We start from the raw sequence: 15,852 nt of genomic DNA, 5'->3' as shown, positions 1-15,852 counted from the left end.
AAATTGTGCTATATACATACAATGGAATATTCAGCCTTTAAAATGAAAACAATTATAACATCATGCTACAACATGGATGGACCTCAAGGACATTATGTGAAAGAAGCCTTGCCGGCAGCAAAAAGACAAATACTGTATGATTTCACTTACATGAGGTTATCTAGAGTAGTCAAATTCATAGAAGTAGAATGGTGGTTGCCCAGGGGCTGGAAGAAGGGGGAAGTAGGGAGCTGTTTTAACGGGTAGGAATTTCAGTTTTGCAAGATGAAAAAGTTCGAAAGACTGGTTGTACAACAATGTGCATATACTTAATACTAGAACTGTACACTTACTGGTTAAGATGGTCAGTTTTATGCTTATACATATTTTGCCATAGTTTGTTTTAAAGCCTGTACCAAAGTAACTCTCTTGAGCATTGTTTTATTTTAGGGTTATTTCCTGGTCAGGCTACTCAGAGGCTTAGACACCTGATGAAGCACATGAAATATTTTAAAGGTAGAAAGACTAGCATTTCTTTCCTTTGAATTTAGCACAGGTATGCCCGAGACACACTGGGTATTTAATCGTATGTGCTATCCATACAAAATATTTGTATGGCTATAAAGACAAAACTCCTCCTTTGTCTTCCCTCAATACTGTACTATTTACCAAGCAAATCCACGACACCAGCTGCGTCCGCTACAACCCAGTTCTGACACTGCACCTGGAGTAAGCAGCAGGTCCTGTAGTTCCCACAAGACTCAGGCTCAGTCCCACACCACTGTCACCTCCCCCCACCCCCTTCCAAAGCAGGTCACAAGTCCAGGTGGTTAACCTGTGCATCTGGCCAACCAGCTCTTAACCAGAGGTTTCCAGGACCTGCTCAGGTTTGAATACTTCTTTAGAGTAGCTCACAGAACTCAGGAAAACAGTTTATTAAACTACCAGTTTCTTATAAAAGGATGTATCTCAGAAACGGCCAGATGGAAGAGATGCACTGGGCAAGATATGTGGGAAGGGGCGAGGAGCTTTCCTGCCCTCTCCGGGAGCACACCCTCCCAGCACCTCCTTGTGTTCAGCAGCCTGGAAGCTGTCCAAACCTTGAGTCCAGAGATTTTTATGGAGCCTTCATTATGTTGACAAGGTGAAGTCACTAGCCATCAGTGACCGATTTAACCTCCAGTTCCTCTCCCCTTCACCTAGGAGGGTAGGGGGAGGAGCCCGAAAGTTCCCAACACAAATCACCATGGTTGGTTTCCCCCACAACCAGCTCCTACCCATCCTTTGGGGTTCTCCAAAGGTCACCTCATTAAGAAACTCAGGTGCAGCTGGTTGAAAGAGGCTCATTACAAATAACAAAAGACTCCCATTTCATCTTTATGGCTATGGAACAACTCAGAACAAAAATAGATATAAGAGCTACAGGAATACCTTTTGTTATAAAGAATTTTAGGAGCTATGTGCCAGGAACAGGGACATGGACCAAATATAAATTTCTATGATAAATCACAATACCACGATGGCAAACTATAGTAGGGTTTCAGTCAACTAACTGGATGCCATCCTCTTAAATGTGGGCAGACTTATGGCTCTTTGTATGCACTTAGAAAAGAATTTTAATACATGTGTTCAGGAAAAAGTATTTATTTGACACCTTTACAAAAATATTTAGGCACATAATTTTCATGTTATGTCACCTGATTTACATATCTCAATCCTTAGTACCTTTTAAAAACACTAAAATGGTCATTTCGTAAATAGGATCTGTATTGAAAAAATATTGATAGGTCAACATTTGTAGACAAAAATCAGTTGATCATCAGCATGAGAAAGAAATACTTATGAACAAAATAATCTCTAAAAAACATTTTTGAGACAATAAATCTAACCAGTAGATTTCTTTTTGAAAAGTAATTCAAAAAAGAAAGCTTAAAAACACCCACCAGTGAGTATCTCTTCTTACCACGAAGTGGCACCCTCACATAAGACCTAGCACCCAAGTTCAGGACACAGCGATGGCTTCCAAACACCAGCCACCGAGTGAAGCGGCGGCTCAGAGGCGGCACGGAGCCAATGTGCTGAGCTCGGAAAAGGGAAGAAGGAATGTCTGGCCTGTGGAGCCTGCAGAGGACCTGCACCTTAGGGAGACAAACTGGGAACGCGTAACCAGCATCACCGTTCTGAGGGGAAGACAGAAAATCATTTTTGCTCTTTGGAAATTCACCACCGAAATAGAAGTAACTGTTCTTTTTTAAAAACAGGTGGAATGAACTGCATCGCATAATGGCCACAATTATATCCATTAGGTTTTTTTTTCTTTAAAAAAAAAAACAAAAAACTGCTCTTTAACATTCCAGAGGCAACGAAGTACAGGGTCACATTTTTCAAGAAATAACAGCCACTGCCCAGGCCTCTAGTATTTAAGAAGCAGAGATGAAGTATCTTAGTTTGCCTACAGTCTCACCATGAAATAATGACAGTAACAACACTTGCTGGGTGCCTAACAGGTACGAGGCACTGTGCTGAATAGTTTCACATCCATTACCTCATTTATTGTGAATGTTGTTGTTTTTCCCTCAAGGAGGGAAAAATCAATTACAGCCTCGATTATAAGGAGGAGCTGATACAGAAGTACCCCCTTATCCACAAGGGATATGTTCCAAGATCCCTAGTGGATGCTTGAAGCCACAGACAGTACTGAACCCTCTACGTGCTTTTTCCTATACATACGTATGATAAAGTTTAATTTCTAAATTAGGCACAGCAATAATAGAAAAATTATACTGTAATAAAAGTTACAGGAATGTGGTGGCTCTCAAATTATCTTCTTGGGACTGTACTCACCCCTGTGGTGATGCGAGGTGATAAAGTGTCTACGCGACGAGATGAAGTGAGGTGAAGGACGCGGGCACTGGGACGTAGTGTTAAGCTACTTACTGACCTCCTGACAGTATGTCAGGAGGATCACCTGCTTCCAGACCTCGGTTGACCGCAGGTAACTGAAACCGAGGAAAGGGAAACGGAGGAGAAGGGGTGACTCCTGGATTACATAGTTAAGGGGAAGAAAGAATATGTGAAATAGAAGGAGGGGGAACCCAGGCTGTTCACACAATTCTAAGAGCCTGGCACCTCTCTCAGAGCTAGAGGAGCAGCAGGAGTTGTAGAAGTCCTTTTAGATTAAAAACTGCTTCTGCTCTATGGGTGGGTTGGGGACTCCTAATCCGTGGTAACTGCCGACAGCTCTTACAAATCACGGACTCCTTTCATCTCCTTTCTCTTAATATGGGTCCGGCTAAAGAATTACACATTCCTTGACAGCGAGAACTGTCCTATTCATGGTGGTTTCCCCCAGAGCCTGCACACGGCTCTGGCATAAAAAAGAGGCTCAGTAAATCTCTGGTCACTGATAAGAGCACAATAACAAAAGCAGTTCCAAAATCCTAACTGCTACTCCAAACCAATCCAATATGAAACTCTACTAGTCTTTCCATGAAGAACCTGTTTCAGTGTTACTGACCCGAACTTTCCACGGATTCTTAATACAACAGGACTACAGAAAACTTGCAGATGCATTTTTTTTAAACCAACATGCAAGCTGGAGCCTACAAATGACTTATATAGTTAACAGCCATATGAAGCAATTAAAAATCACCTGACACGTTGGCAATGTAGTCTGGTCAACCACAGTTATTTAAATCAAACTGGCACAGACTAAAAAGCAGAACGGCCAAAGAGGACTTTGTTGTCATTAACTCAAAGAAGAGGAGCCACTAGTCAGAATTTGGTTTTCAAAATTCTCACCACAGCTCATCTGTCTCAAAGGACAAATTCAGGATTTAACTATAAAACTGCCTCTCTTTCTCCCAGGAGGTAGGTAGTAGGTCACAGAATTTTTGCCTTGTAAAATATCAACCTTGGGGCAAAATCCAGACATTCTAGAGCACAGGTGAACCTCTAGTTCACTATAACCAAGCCTGCACATAATTGAAAAACTCCAAAAATGGTTGGCCAGTCTATTCAATCTCCAACTTCCCAGGCTGCTTTCTCTTACCTTGACATGCTGGTGGAAGTCAAGGGGGCATCCAGGAATCAGAACCAGACAGGGCAGAAGCTGCAACTTGCTCTACTGCCTTCTGGCCAGTCAGCAAGTTCATCACGGGGGCGGCGGGGGAGGGGGGGGGTCCTAAGGTCACGTGCATTTAGTGAGACTGTAATTATTCATGATTTTCTCAAACCTGACTCCTAAAAGCAGTTCAGCCCCTCCTGGGGTTCTAGCCTAACAGCTCTAGACACATCCAAAGGCCTTTCATGACGAGAAGTTCTACAACACAAATTATTTCTAAAGTCCCAAGTTCCCTCCACGTGGCTTGACAGAAGAAGGAACAGAACCACTAAAATTAACTCTCATGAAGCCTTTCCACCTTATCCAGGCAAAACCAGGCAGTGGCAGGCAACATTCACAGCCAGAGTTTATATCAACTGAGGCCAGTCTGGAAACTAGAAAGAAGCTCTGGCATCACTGTCCCTAATTTGCAAAGCCTATTCCTCTCTGACTCCAAATTCAACCAACCACTTGCCTCCTTGAAAGAGCTCAAGCAAACTCAGCTAGAAGCCCCATTTCCTCACCCTCAGAGGAAAAGGGCAATCAATGGCAGCATGGTTCAACAGGAGAAACATGAATTTTTACTTCTTAGCAAGTCACCTACTTCCTCTGAGTCTTGTTTTCTTATTGGTAAAACAGACAAATACCATCTTACATAAGATAATATCCTTTGCACCGCCCCCCTGCCCGGCCCCAGAATTTTCTCAGATGAGATGACCCTGAAAAAAGGGAGCCTTGGGAGCTTTTAGCTTGGAAGTTGGCCATGAGGCTAATTCTAGGGACCCAATACCACCAGCCAGGCTTTAGTAAAGACAAACCCAAATACAGGAAACACACGAATATGAAAATGACCTCAATATAATTTTAAAAATAAAAATAAATCAAAACCTTCCAAGCCTCCTGTTAAGCCACCAAAATACTACTTGTTTGGATCAATAGAGCCCTGTGGACTCCAAATCCAGTGAAAGAGAAGTTCGTGTGTTCCCGTGCAGAAGTACCCAGCCTCTTCTGCACTCGGCACAATCGGCCTGTGCAGACACTTGTACCTGCAGTCAGTGGATGTCTCTGTGCCAAATTACAGGGCTGTGTGTGAGGGAAGCCCCTTCCTGCCCAGAGAGGCAATTCAGGCAATGCTCATTCACAGCTGTTCTCCCAGGATGCGGCGAAAGTCCTGAGAGAATCTGACATGCCCAAGGGACACGGGATGTAGGTGAGAGTATCCAGAGGAGACAGGTGTGCTCATGCCATTGAAGCTGACACCGCCAGACAAAGACCGAGCCCGGACAACAGAGAAACATCCGAACAGGGCTTCCCCTCAAACCAATACATTCAGGAATGTCGGACCTCGTTGTACTAATTCAAAGAGAAGTAAAAAGAATAGCAACCAAACCCAGAGGAGGAAAGCACAGTGAAGAGATCGTGGCCTCCTTGCGGGCCTGCCATTCTCCTCAGAGAAGAAGTGCTGAGCTGCATGGTTTACAAAATGCAGCTCTTCATAGGACTCGATCTTGCGGTCATGAGTTCAAGCCCCATCATGGGTATAGAGCTCGCTTAAAAAAAAAATTAAAACAAAAAAATAAACAAAATGCAGCTTTTCACATGCCTGTCATCTCATATTGTAGCGTCTGGTTTCCCCACTGTGGGGGAGGTAAGGGCGGGTGCTTCTAAGCCCATTCACAGACTCGCAGTTTCTAAGAGCTGAGAAAAGTTTCTGTGACTTGTTCAGAGTCACAGCATCTTCTGAATGGATCGTAAAGTTTTCTCTCTTAATCCTCAGTCACAACAGCAGGAGTGAGCTCATTCAACTACCTCCAAAAACATCTCTGTACCCCCAGCACTCAGCATAATGCCAGGTACATATTACATACCCAGTACATTTCAGTTGAATGAATGAATCCGATAGATGAATAAATGAGTAAAAGGCCTACTTTCTCCATCCCTTCGTTATCGCCATCCTACACAACAAAGAGGGAATAGCGTAATTTCAAGGAATGCACTGTGCCCATCCTAGAAGTCTCAGGGAAGCCAACATGGAAACCAGTACAGCTTCAAAGCCCACATAGTTTTTTAGTGCCAAAGCTATCATCTTTAGCAAATGCAGTGATGATATCCTTATGAAGAAAATGCAATTGTTAAGAAATAAAATTCAAAAAGGAGAAATTTTAGCTACTTGGCTGCATTTCCAGCAGAAGGCAGGCTCAACTGCCTCTACATGCAGCAAGGATTTGCACAAGGCGGCTCCAGCTGGAGCACCGTGTCCATGTGGCTCTAAGGGACACCTGGATATCAAACTATGGAATACAGTATTTTCAAAACACCGATGGTTCATTGTTGGCATAAAAGAAATAAATTAAAAAGCCTGGCACATTTTCCAGTTTGATATAAATTATTTCCAATGGTATATTTAAAATAGAGTCAATTATAAGTTTCTCTCATAAAATTTTAAAAGGCAGCAATCAATCCTCAGATTGTACGAGTGCAAAGGAATGGTATTTTCTCCATAATCAAGACACCCAAGCATCTGCGTAAAAATTGCCAGTGTTCTCAGTTGATCAGTAATTTGGGCCTACGTCATCGAAGCCATCCTCTGGTCATACTGCTCCTTTCCCCTTAATGTCCAGCTTGTTACTGGCCTCTGACTGTTTGCTCAGCTGCTCTTCGGAGAAAGTGATGTAGGAATACACCAGGCTCCCAGCAATGCTGCAAAACAGAAAACCACCATCAGGGAGGAAAGAAGGAAGGAATGGCCAAACAGATACAGTGTTTTCAGCTCCCGAAAGAGAGACACTCCCTCATCATGGTATCATGCACTGTTGCCGATGCTCTGAGGAAATGAATGTTTGCACATACCTGCTGGCAGGAGTGCCAAGTTTATACCACCCTTCTGGAATACCATTTGTTGAAGTAAAAACCTTACAATTCTGCTTCTCCTTTGACCGAGCGATCTACTTCATGGAAGAATTGTGCACATCTTCATAGACTTATCAAGAAAGAGTTTACCACAAAATTTATAATAGCAGAAAATTAGATAAAGGATAAATGTCCCAAGAGGAAATTACATAAATTCATACAACAGAATATGATGTAGTTCATAAAATCATGTAAAATGAAAACAGCAATGACATCTTAAATGAAAAAATAATCTCATAAGACAGAGTATTGTCTAAACCCATTATTTAAAAAAACATGAATACGTATACTGATACGCATCAGAATTAAGTCTAGAGAGAACACAAGGATATTAATGGTTGTTACATCTAGATGGTGAGATCATAGGTGATTTCTTTTTCCTATTTTCTCTATTTTCAAAAATATTCAAGACAAAGAAATGTAATTTTTAATAAGAATGAAAAACATCCCAATTAGTAAAGCAAACATGCAAACCCTGGGCCATTCACAGAGCTAGTTTCTCTCTGACTAGAATCAAGTTCACAGTGGAGAACCTATCACCTGAGCCCTCAGCCTCTGAGCTGGTTTCTGGCACCCTCCCTTGTCCATCACACTGACCACCAGGAAGGAAGGTGCACTTGAGGGACAGTGATTATACCTGTCTATTCTCTGCGGCGACCTCAAACCCACATGGGTACACAGCCCCTGCCCCAGTCACTAACTGAAAGCAAGCTGGAGGAGCTCACAGAGACACTGGAGACTCTTCTGACCTGCTATTCCGCTAAGCCTAACACTTGTGACTCTCTTGGGTCTCCAGCTGGCATCTTGGCCCAGACTCTGCTTTCAGATGTTCCTGTCCTGGATTTGGCCCACCACCTTTTGCCTGACACTTGACTCATGAACTTGCATCTTATTTGAAACTAGTTCTATCCTCCTCTAGGCTTCGGGGTTCCAGCCCCACACCAGCAGCAGCAGAAGAGATGCCTCGCTCCTGCAAATAAGGAAGCAGAATCGGGCAGTCACAGCACTTAATCACCGAATTGTGACCACTTACTAAAGTCTACTACATGTCAAGCATCTATCATACATCTGCCATTGTGAGATTCCTGCAAAGTACAATATCCCTGGCAAGATGCTCATTTTGAAGAAGAAGAAACTGGGTTCCAGAGTCCTAAGATAACTTGCTCAGGGTCATAGAACATCTTAGTAATGGATAAGAATAAAACCCATGTCAATCTGATTTTCTCCATTGAAACAGCTTCCTCCCAATGGCTCCTGCTCCACTTGATAGAAGTGATACTGGTACTTATTTTGTTTCCATCAGCCTATAAATTTCTAAGGCCTCACTCTTAACTCTACCAAGTCCCGTGCACTGGCCTGACACTATGTAGCAGTACAATAAATAACTGCTGAGCGACTATCTGTGTGGCCCGTTCAAAGACAGCGGCCTCATGAACCCAATTTTGGTGCCAGTTCCATAAGCCTCATCTTTGCTTTCATCCAGTCAGTTTTTTCTGTTTCTTTTTCTTTCTCGTTTTCCTTTTCTTTCTTTTTAGAGACTGTGATCTCTCAGGCTCTTCTAGAAACTCCTCTGGTTTTCTAGTGCATCAAGTCGATGATTTCCCTGGGAGCTGGGCTAGGACCCAAGGAGATGGCCTCCTGGAGCCTTCCTGATGGAAGCTCAACATTCTTTGAGGTTCACACGTACGTTTACGGGACAGGCAAATTCTCCTTGCCTCCAACCCCACCCCCCTCACCACAAGGTAGGAATGCTCCTTTCTTTCATCCTATCCTCTAGGGTCCTCCTCTTAGAACAACCTTAAACATAACAATGCTTTATTTTTCCTGTCAAGACAATCCTCGATGTTTATGTTAAGCTCATTTCACCTGGAGAGAAATAATGGAGCAGTGTAGGATGGAAGAAGACAATACCCTGGAATTCCTTCCAGGCCTCATCCTTATGGTAATCCTGGACCCTACATCCCTAACATAGTTAGTGTAATGAAAAAGCACGGACTTTGTGGAGTTAGGTCTTGGTTCAAATCTTGAATACGCTGCTAGCTCTGTGCCCCTTGGCAAATTTATTAATTTCTCTGAGATTCTATTTCTGTATTCATAAAATAAGAATAATACTCTCTATAAATGAGATCACATTCATAAAGAACCCCGGCCCTAATCCCGGCACGTGGTAAACAATCAGGAAATATATGTATTCCCCTCCCCCCGCTTCCCCGCCAGCCCTGCTACTCCAAGACCTGCGGGGGACGCACTGTGAACAAAGCGAGGCCGGCATAATATGGAGACTTACCCTGATGCAAGAGGAGGGTGCACTGTTGCCACAAAGTTGTTTGAATAACCACAGCAAAACCGAAACACAGACTGCTGTTCTAAACTCGGGAGATTAAAGAGCACGGGCTTCTCAAATTCTTACAAGTTCCAACATAAGGCAATAATAAAAGATTTTTTATCTCATCTTTATTCCTGTCTTTATCATTACCAAATATTCAGATTTTCAGAAATGGCCATTCCCAAATCGCCTGAAAAAACCTGAGTATCCGTCCACAAGGATCCTGTGTGCCGAGCAGCGGTGAGCTTATGTTTTGGAAAGGAGTCTAAATGGCTTCCTAGCAGCTTCGGGCATGCGGGCAAGCTCCGAGGAGGAGAAGAGGAGGGTGGAGAAAAGAAAGGGAAAAGCCCAGATTGGGGGTGGGGGTGGGGTCTATGTGAATCTTTATACATCACTACCAAATGGCTGGTAATCAGGATCTTCTGTAACTTCAGATCATGTCACTCCTTTATACAAAATCCTCCAACATCTTACCCTCTCTTAAAAGTAGTCCCCAATCTGTCACTCCGCCCCATTATCTGTATGACCCCATCTTATCTCATCCACGCTACTCCCACCACACTGGCCTCACCTGTTCCCTGAACACACCCGGCACACACCCACTTCAGGCTCTTTTCACTTGCTCTTCCCTCCAGAAATCGATGTGGTTCATTCCCTCCATTTTTTAGGTATTCACAAAAAATGTAACCTTCTCAGTGAGTGTCCCCACCCCTTGCAATACTCCTTATTCCCCTTCCTTGCTTTACTTTTCTCCATGTACCATGACAGCTAACACTGATCACCAGCAAATATTTCACTCACTTATCTTCATTTTTTGTCTCCTCTACTAGAAGGAAAACTCCATGAAGGGCAAGGGTTTTGGTCAGTTTTGATAGCAGCTCTATACCCAATGCCTAAAACAATGTTTGGCAGGTATCAACCATATGTTTATTTATGAATAAATGAATCTTCCCAGCTAAATTACAAATTCCCTGAACAGAAAAATTAGTCTGTGGCTTTGTATACACTAAGCCATCATTTTTTTAACATGCACAGAATGGGTTCGATAATTCTGATTCTTACTCTGCCCAGCACAGGAGATAGAATAAAGACCAATCAGTGGTGAGGCAGGGGGTAAGCAAGGTGGCTTTGGGAACTGTTCAAAACGAAGGGGGGCCATTTGATCTCTTACCCCATGTGCCCTCGCATGGCTAAATCATGGGGCAGATTTTTCTAGTCGGATCAGGGTTAGAATCTCAGTTCTGCTTCTCACTAGGGCAGCTGTGTGCCCTGGGACAAATGACTTTACCTGAGTCTCCATTCCACCGTGCTGTGAACTGGAGGTGACTAATGAGAAGGCGCTGTAAAGACGGCGTCATGGCCGAGGTACTCCACGAGCACCGCCTCCCTATCTGCTGCCTTCCCACACAGGTAGTCATGTCTTGTCTACGCTAGGGAAGTGTTGGTCCGTGCACATACTTTAAAAATAGAAGTACCTTCGTCACAGATGTCTGACCAGGATGTGAACAATTTCATCCGCCTAGGAGTTTTAGGAATTTGTCCAGAAGTAAATTTAGAAACAAATAAAAGGCTCCCAAATCCTGTTGTGATGTTGTTTGGAACTCATGGGCCGTGACAAAGATATTATTTGCTTTATTAACTGATATGAATCAGACAAATGCTCTAAGACCAGAATTCTGGGGAGGCCCCAGATGGATAGGTTTGCTGTTGTTGTTCTTGTTTTTAAAGGCTGCATTAGAGAAAAGTTATAGAAAAACAAAAAAGAATATAAGCCCAAAACTTGTTTTCTACCTATTCTTTCTGTTTAGTGTTAGTTTCTTGGAAGGGGGGATTCTCTTACATATTCAGAAAGAGCGAGCAAGCGAGCTAGCTATTTAGTTAGTTAGTTTTGCTTTCTTGACATCTTTGGTACTCTTCCTCAACCTGGGGCTACGTCCAAACTACTTCAGCTCATCTATCATTTCCTACCCTACATCTATACTCCTTTTTCTTTTCTGCCTCTTAAAAAACCTTACAATGTGGGTGGAGGACTGCCATTAGAACTAAAAGGTTAACATATTTTATGTGTCTTCCACACCTGGAGGAAGTTCGTTCCAATGTCGTAAGTCTCCTGCAAAATAACTCCAGACCCACTGAGCATGGGGCACAGTTTCCACAGGACTCCCACAGGGTGAATTAGGATAGACAACTCGAGTTCAAAAACTGTGAGCAAAAAAACTGAGGTTGCAAACGGTGAATTATAAATAGCTCGTGGCAGTACTGTAACAGAACACAGATTTTTTCTATATTCCATTTCAGTGCTCTTCTGTCAGGAATTATGATATAACCAACAGCTAGCCAACCTCCCTAGATCCTATTCAAAAGTCGAAGTTACTCTAGTGAGATACGTGCCAGTTATATAATCTATAAATAGCCTAGTGGCGATTACATCAGCAGCAACTAACTGGTAACACAAAACATGTCCTTCTCTCTCTCCAAATTAGAGAACCACTAAGCAAAGGAAAAGCTTATGTCCTTCAGGAGAAGTCTGGAACCAGAATAGAATCTACTAAGATGGAATTATGCAGGAGGAGAAGCAGTCTGAAAATCAGAAGCAATTCATCTTTCTAAGGAAATAGGCAAAGAGTCCAAAATGAGGGACCAGTAGATTCAGGTGCTGAGCAGAGCTGGCTAGACCAAAGTCCTTAGGAACCAACTTTGCAACTACTCTGAGCTGCACCATGTCCCATCCCAGAGACTGTGTAGACCGTCGTGTGGCCTCCAAAGCTATAGTAAAATGAGTTCTGTGATCCTAAAGGAGGCTGACTTAAGAGTATGTAACCAGTATGATAGCATATCATAAAGGGATATGAAAATAAAATCAATCCATTCATCTATCCACTACTTACTAGACTGTGGTTAAAGATTAAGACTTGGAAGTCAAATCGTGGATGGAATACTTACCAGCTGAGTACTATGGGGCAAGGTTTTTAGCCTCTCTCTGTGAACGTAATATTCACAGGATCTAGCCCATAAGGCTGTTACAGAGATTAAGTATGGAGTACTCAGCACAATGCCCAGTACAAATACACATAAAAAATACTGGCTAATATTTTGTTACTATTACTAGTGGAATGCTTATTATGGGTCAGGCACTGATAAATACTGGCACACTGTAAATAAGAGAAGTGATTTCTGCCCTCAAAAAGCCAAGAATCTAAAATGGTGATGGATACATATACAGTTTAGTAGGCTACACTGTAATTATTCAGTCATTTGCTGAATAATGATGCATTAAAGAATGAGAACTTGGACTCTGCAGTGCAACCCATCAGGGTTAAAATCCTTGTGACATGACTTACTAATTGTGTGACACTGGCAGATCTAGGAGGGAATGCACCATGTCTCTCTAGAACATAATTCCTGGCATACAGACACACACTCAATGCATAACTTCAGAATGCACTCAACTTACTTAACCTCTCTAGGCTCAGCTCCTCATTTATAAAATAGTGATAACAAAAAGAACTTCAAAAGTGTGTTACAAAAAATTAGGCTATTCAACAGAGAAAGGATAACATTTCAATAAAAGGTACTGGAACAACTGGATATCTATATTAAACACACACACACAATAAAAAGAACTTTTCATCTCAATCTTATACAATATATAAAAATTAATCCAAAAATGGGCTATATACCTAATCGTAAAATAAAACTATAAAACTTCTAGAAGAACACATCAGAGAAAATCTTTGTAACCTTGGGTTAAAGATTTCTTAGAAACCTAACACTGAAAGCACAACTCACAGAAGAAAAACTGATAAAGGAGTCTTAAAAACTGTGTTCTTCAAAAGACAGTATTAAGAAAATGAAAAGACAAGCTACAGACTGGGAAATAATACTTGTAAATCACATATCTGATAAAGGACTTGTATACACAATAAATAAAGAACTCTCAAAACTTAAGAAAACAAAACAAAATTTAAGAAAACAAGGGGCGCCTGGCTGGTTCCGTTGGTTGAGCATATGATTCTTGATTTTGGAGTTGTGAGTTCGAGCTCCAGGTTGGGTGTAGAGATTACTTAAAAATAAAATCTTCAAAAAAAACCAACAACAACAACAAAAAAACAAACTTAAAACACATAACCCAGTTTTTTAAAAATGGGCAACATATCTGAACAGCCATTTTACCAAAGAATACATACAGATGGCAAATAAGCATGTGAAAAGATGTTCAACATCATGAATCATTACGGAAATTAAAAACACAATGAGGCGCGCCTGGGTGACACAGTCGGTTAAGAGTCTGACTCTTGGTTTTGGCTCAGGTCGTGATCTCGGGGTCATGAGTTCAAGCCCTGAGCAGGGCTCCACGCTCAGCAGAGTCTGCCTAAGTTTTTCTCTCTCCCTCCCTCTCCCCCTCCCCCTCCCCCTGCACTCTCTCTCTCTCTCTCTGAAATAAATAAATCTTAAAAAAAAACAAAAACAAAAACCTACAATGAGATACCACTATAGATCTGTTAGAATGTCTAGAATTTAAAAAACAAAAACTGACAATACCAAGGGCTGGGATGTGGAACAACCATTACAGAGCATCATATGTAGCTGAGGGATATGCAAAAGGGTACAGACATTTCTGAAAATAGTTTGGCAATTTCTTATGAAGTTAAACATACACTTACCAGACAACCCAGGACAACCACTCCTAGGTATTTACCCAAGTGAAATGAAAACTTATGTTCACAAGCATTTAAGCAAGTATTTCAACAGCTAATATAAAACAGCTAAAAACTGGAAACCACCCAAACATCTTTCAATTTGTGAATGGATAAAAAAACTGTGATACATCCTTAACGGAATCTCAGAATGCAACACGAATCTCAAATGCAGTGTGTTAAGTGAAAGAAGTCAAACCAAAAGCTACCATTCCATGACATTCTGGACACTATATGGACAGAAAACGGGCTGAGCAGCGAGGGAGAGGTTCAGTGCAAAGGGACATGGGAAGCTTTTAGAGGCAATACAATTGCTCTATAACACGAACGTGGTGGTAGTAGTTACATGACTGTATGCATTGGTCAAAACTCACAGAACCATACACGAGAAAGGGCGAATCTGTATTTAAATCATATATTAATTTTTTTTTAATGGAAGGAAAAAAAGAATCACAGCTGAAGATAAGTCCCAGAGAGTCTAGGAATTCTAGCCTGGGCAGTTATGAGGATGATGATGTCATTATCTGGAAAGGCTATATTACTTAGGCCAAAGGCACAGGCCAAGTCCATCAACTGATGGAAGTACAGAAGCAGGCTCTTGTCACCACCCTTCGCTAATCATTTCCTACTCTCCCTTGTTGCCATTTTGGGCTTGGGTGAGCACTCACTAAGCGGCTACTGGGAAAAGGCATTTAGAAGAGTTGAAGACAGCCAGGCTCTAACAGCCCCTACAGAAGAAAAATGCCTCCCAAATTGCAGAATCAATGTGGATGAAGTGTGAGCAGCTATCCTTGCAAACCTCCTGCTGCTCGCACTTGAATCACAACAGAGAGAGGGCTAGTGAAACTTTTCTTAAAACAAAGAAACTTGGCAGGGTAGAGGGAGCTAGATGTATCTGGATCTAATCACAGACTCTTTTTTTTTTTTTTTTTTTAAGTAGGCTCCACATGCAGGGTGGAGCCCAACATGGGGCCCAAACATCAAGACCTGAGCTGAGATCAAGAGTCAGATGCTTAACTGCCTGAGCCACCCAGGCGCCCCTAATCATAGATTCTTTGAAGAATATGGTTTAATTACTGATTTCCTTCAAAGTGCAGTCAGCCAAAGACGGACTGACACCATTTCCAATCAAAGTGAAATATGGTAGGCACTTTAAGTTTGGTTTTTACATTAAAAAAAAAAAAAGTAATGTTCAGCACCTGTGAGTCTGCTTACCAACTAGTAAAAGTCAAAAAATATAAATAAAACCATAATTTTCATTTTAAAGAGAAAAAGTAAAAAAAAAATTAGATAATATATACTTTCCTCTACGAAAGCTGAAACGCACACTGTAATGGAGATAGTATTCAAAAAGAAATTCACCTGGATTTTAATCCCAACCCTGCAACTAACTTGGCTGGTTAAGTACATCAATTATTCTCCCCAGCCTTGTAATAAAAGATTAAAGCGATAGGATATGTAAAATTTATTACAATAAAATGCGAAAGCAATCATAATTTATTAAAAATACTACCTAAGGACAGAGTACCAACGACAGTCACTATCCTAATTATCACTATCAAGTAACCTTGCTGGCAAAACCAGACTGTTTTAACCAGAACTAAAATGCACTAGCTGACACAATAAGAAATTCTACTGGAAGAATTTTCAAGATGCTGGATTTGATATATGTTAGACTGATGTATTTCATAACCTTCCAACATACTCAGACACTAGTTTTTTAAAATAACCTGCAATGTGAAAGAAGATACCTAAGCTTTCTTATAAGAACTTTGTTATCTTATAAGAGATTTGAACTACAAAGATCTGAAAATGCAAACAGAAGCTTTCACTTCATT

The 15,852-nt window shown here is 41.6% G+C and overlaps 1 protein-coding gene across 1 annotated transcript in view; it reads right to left on the bottom strand.

The window, feature by feature from the left end:
* Positions 1-1,607: 1,607 nt before the first annotated feature.
* The window catches only part of SLC35D1 (solute carrier family 35 member D1), a 44,093-nt gene continuing 29,848 nt past the window's right edge, over positions 1,608-15,852 (bottom strand). The window contains exon 12 of the mRNA XM_026497868.4: positions 1,608-6,781. Coding sequence (XP_026353653.1) covers positions 6,673-6,781 — 109 coding nt within the window. The 3' untranslated portion in view covers positions 1,608-6,672. The remainder of the gene's footprint in view (positions 6,782-15,852) is intronic.

The sequence above is a fragment of the Ursus arctos genome, unplaced genomic scaffold (genome assembly GCF_023065955.2).
Source record: "Ursus arctos isolate Adak ecotype North America unplaced genomic scaffold, UrsArc2.0 scaffold_12, whole genome shotgun sequence".
NCBI classification, from domain to species: Eukaryota; Metazoa; Chordata; class Mammalia; order Carnivora; family Ursidae; genus Ursus; species Ursus arctos.
This window is presented reverse-complemented; position numbering and strand designations above follow the sequence as displayed.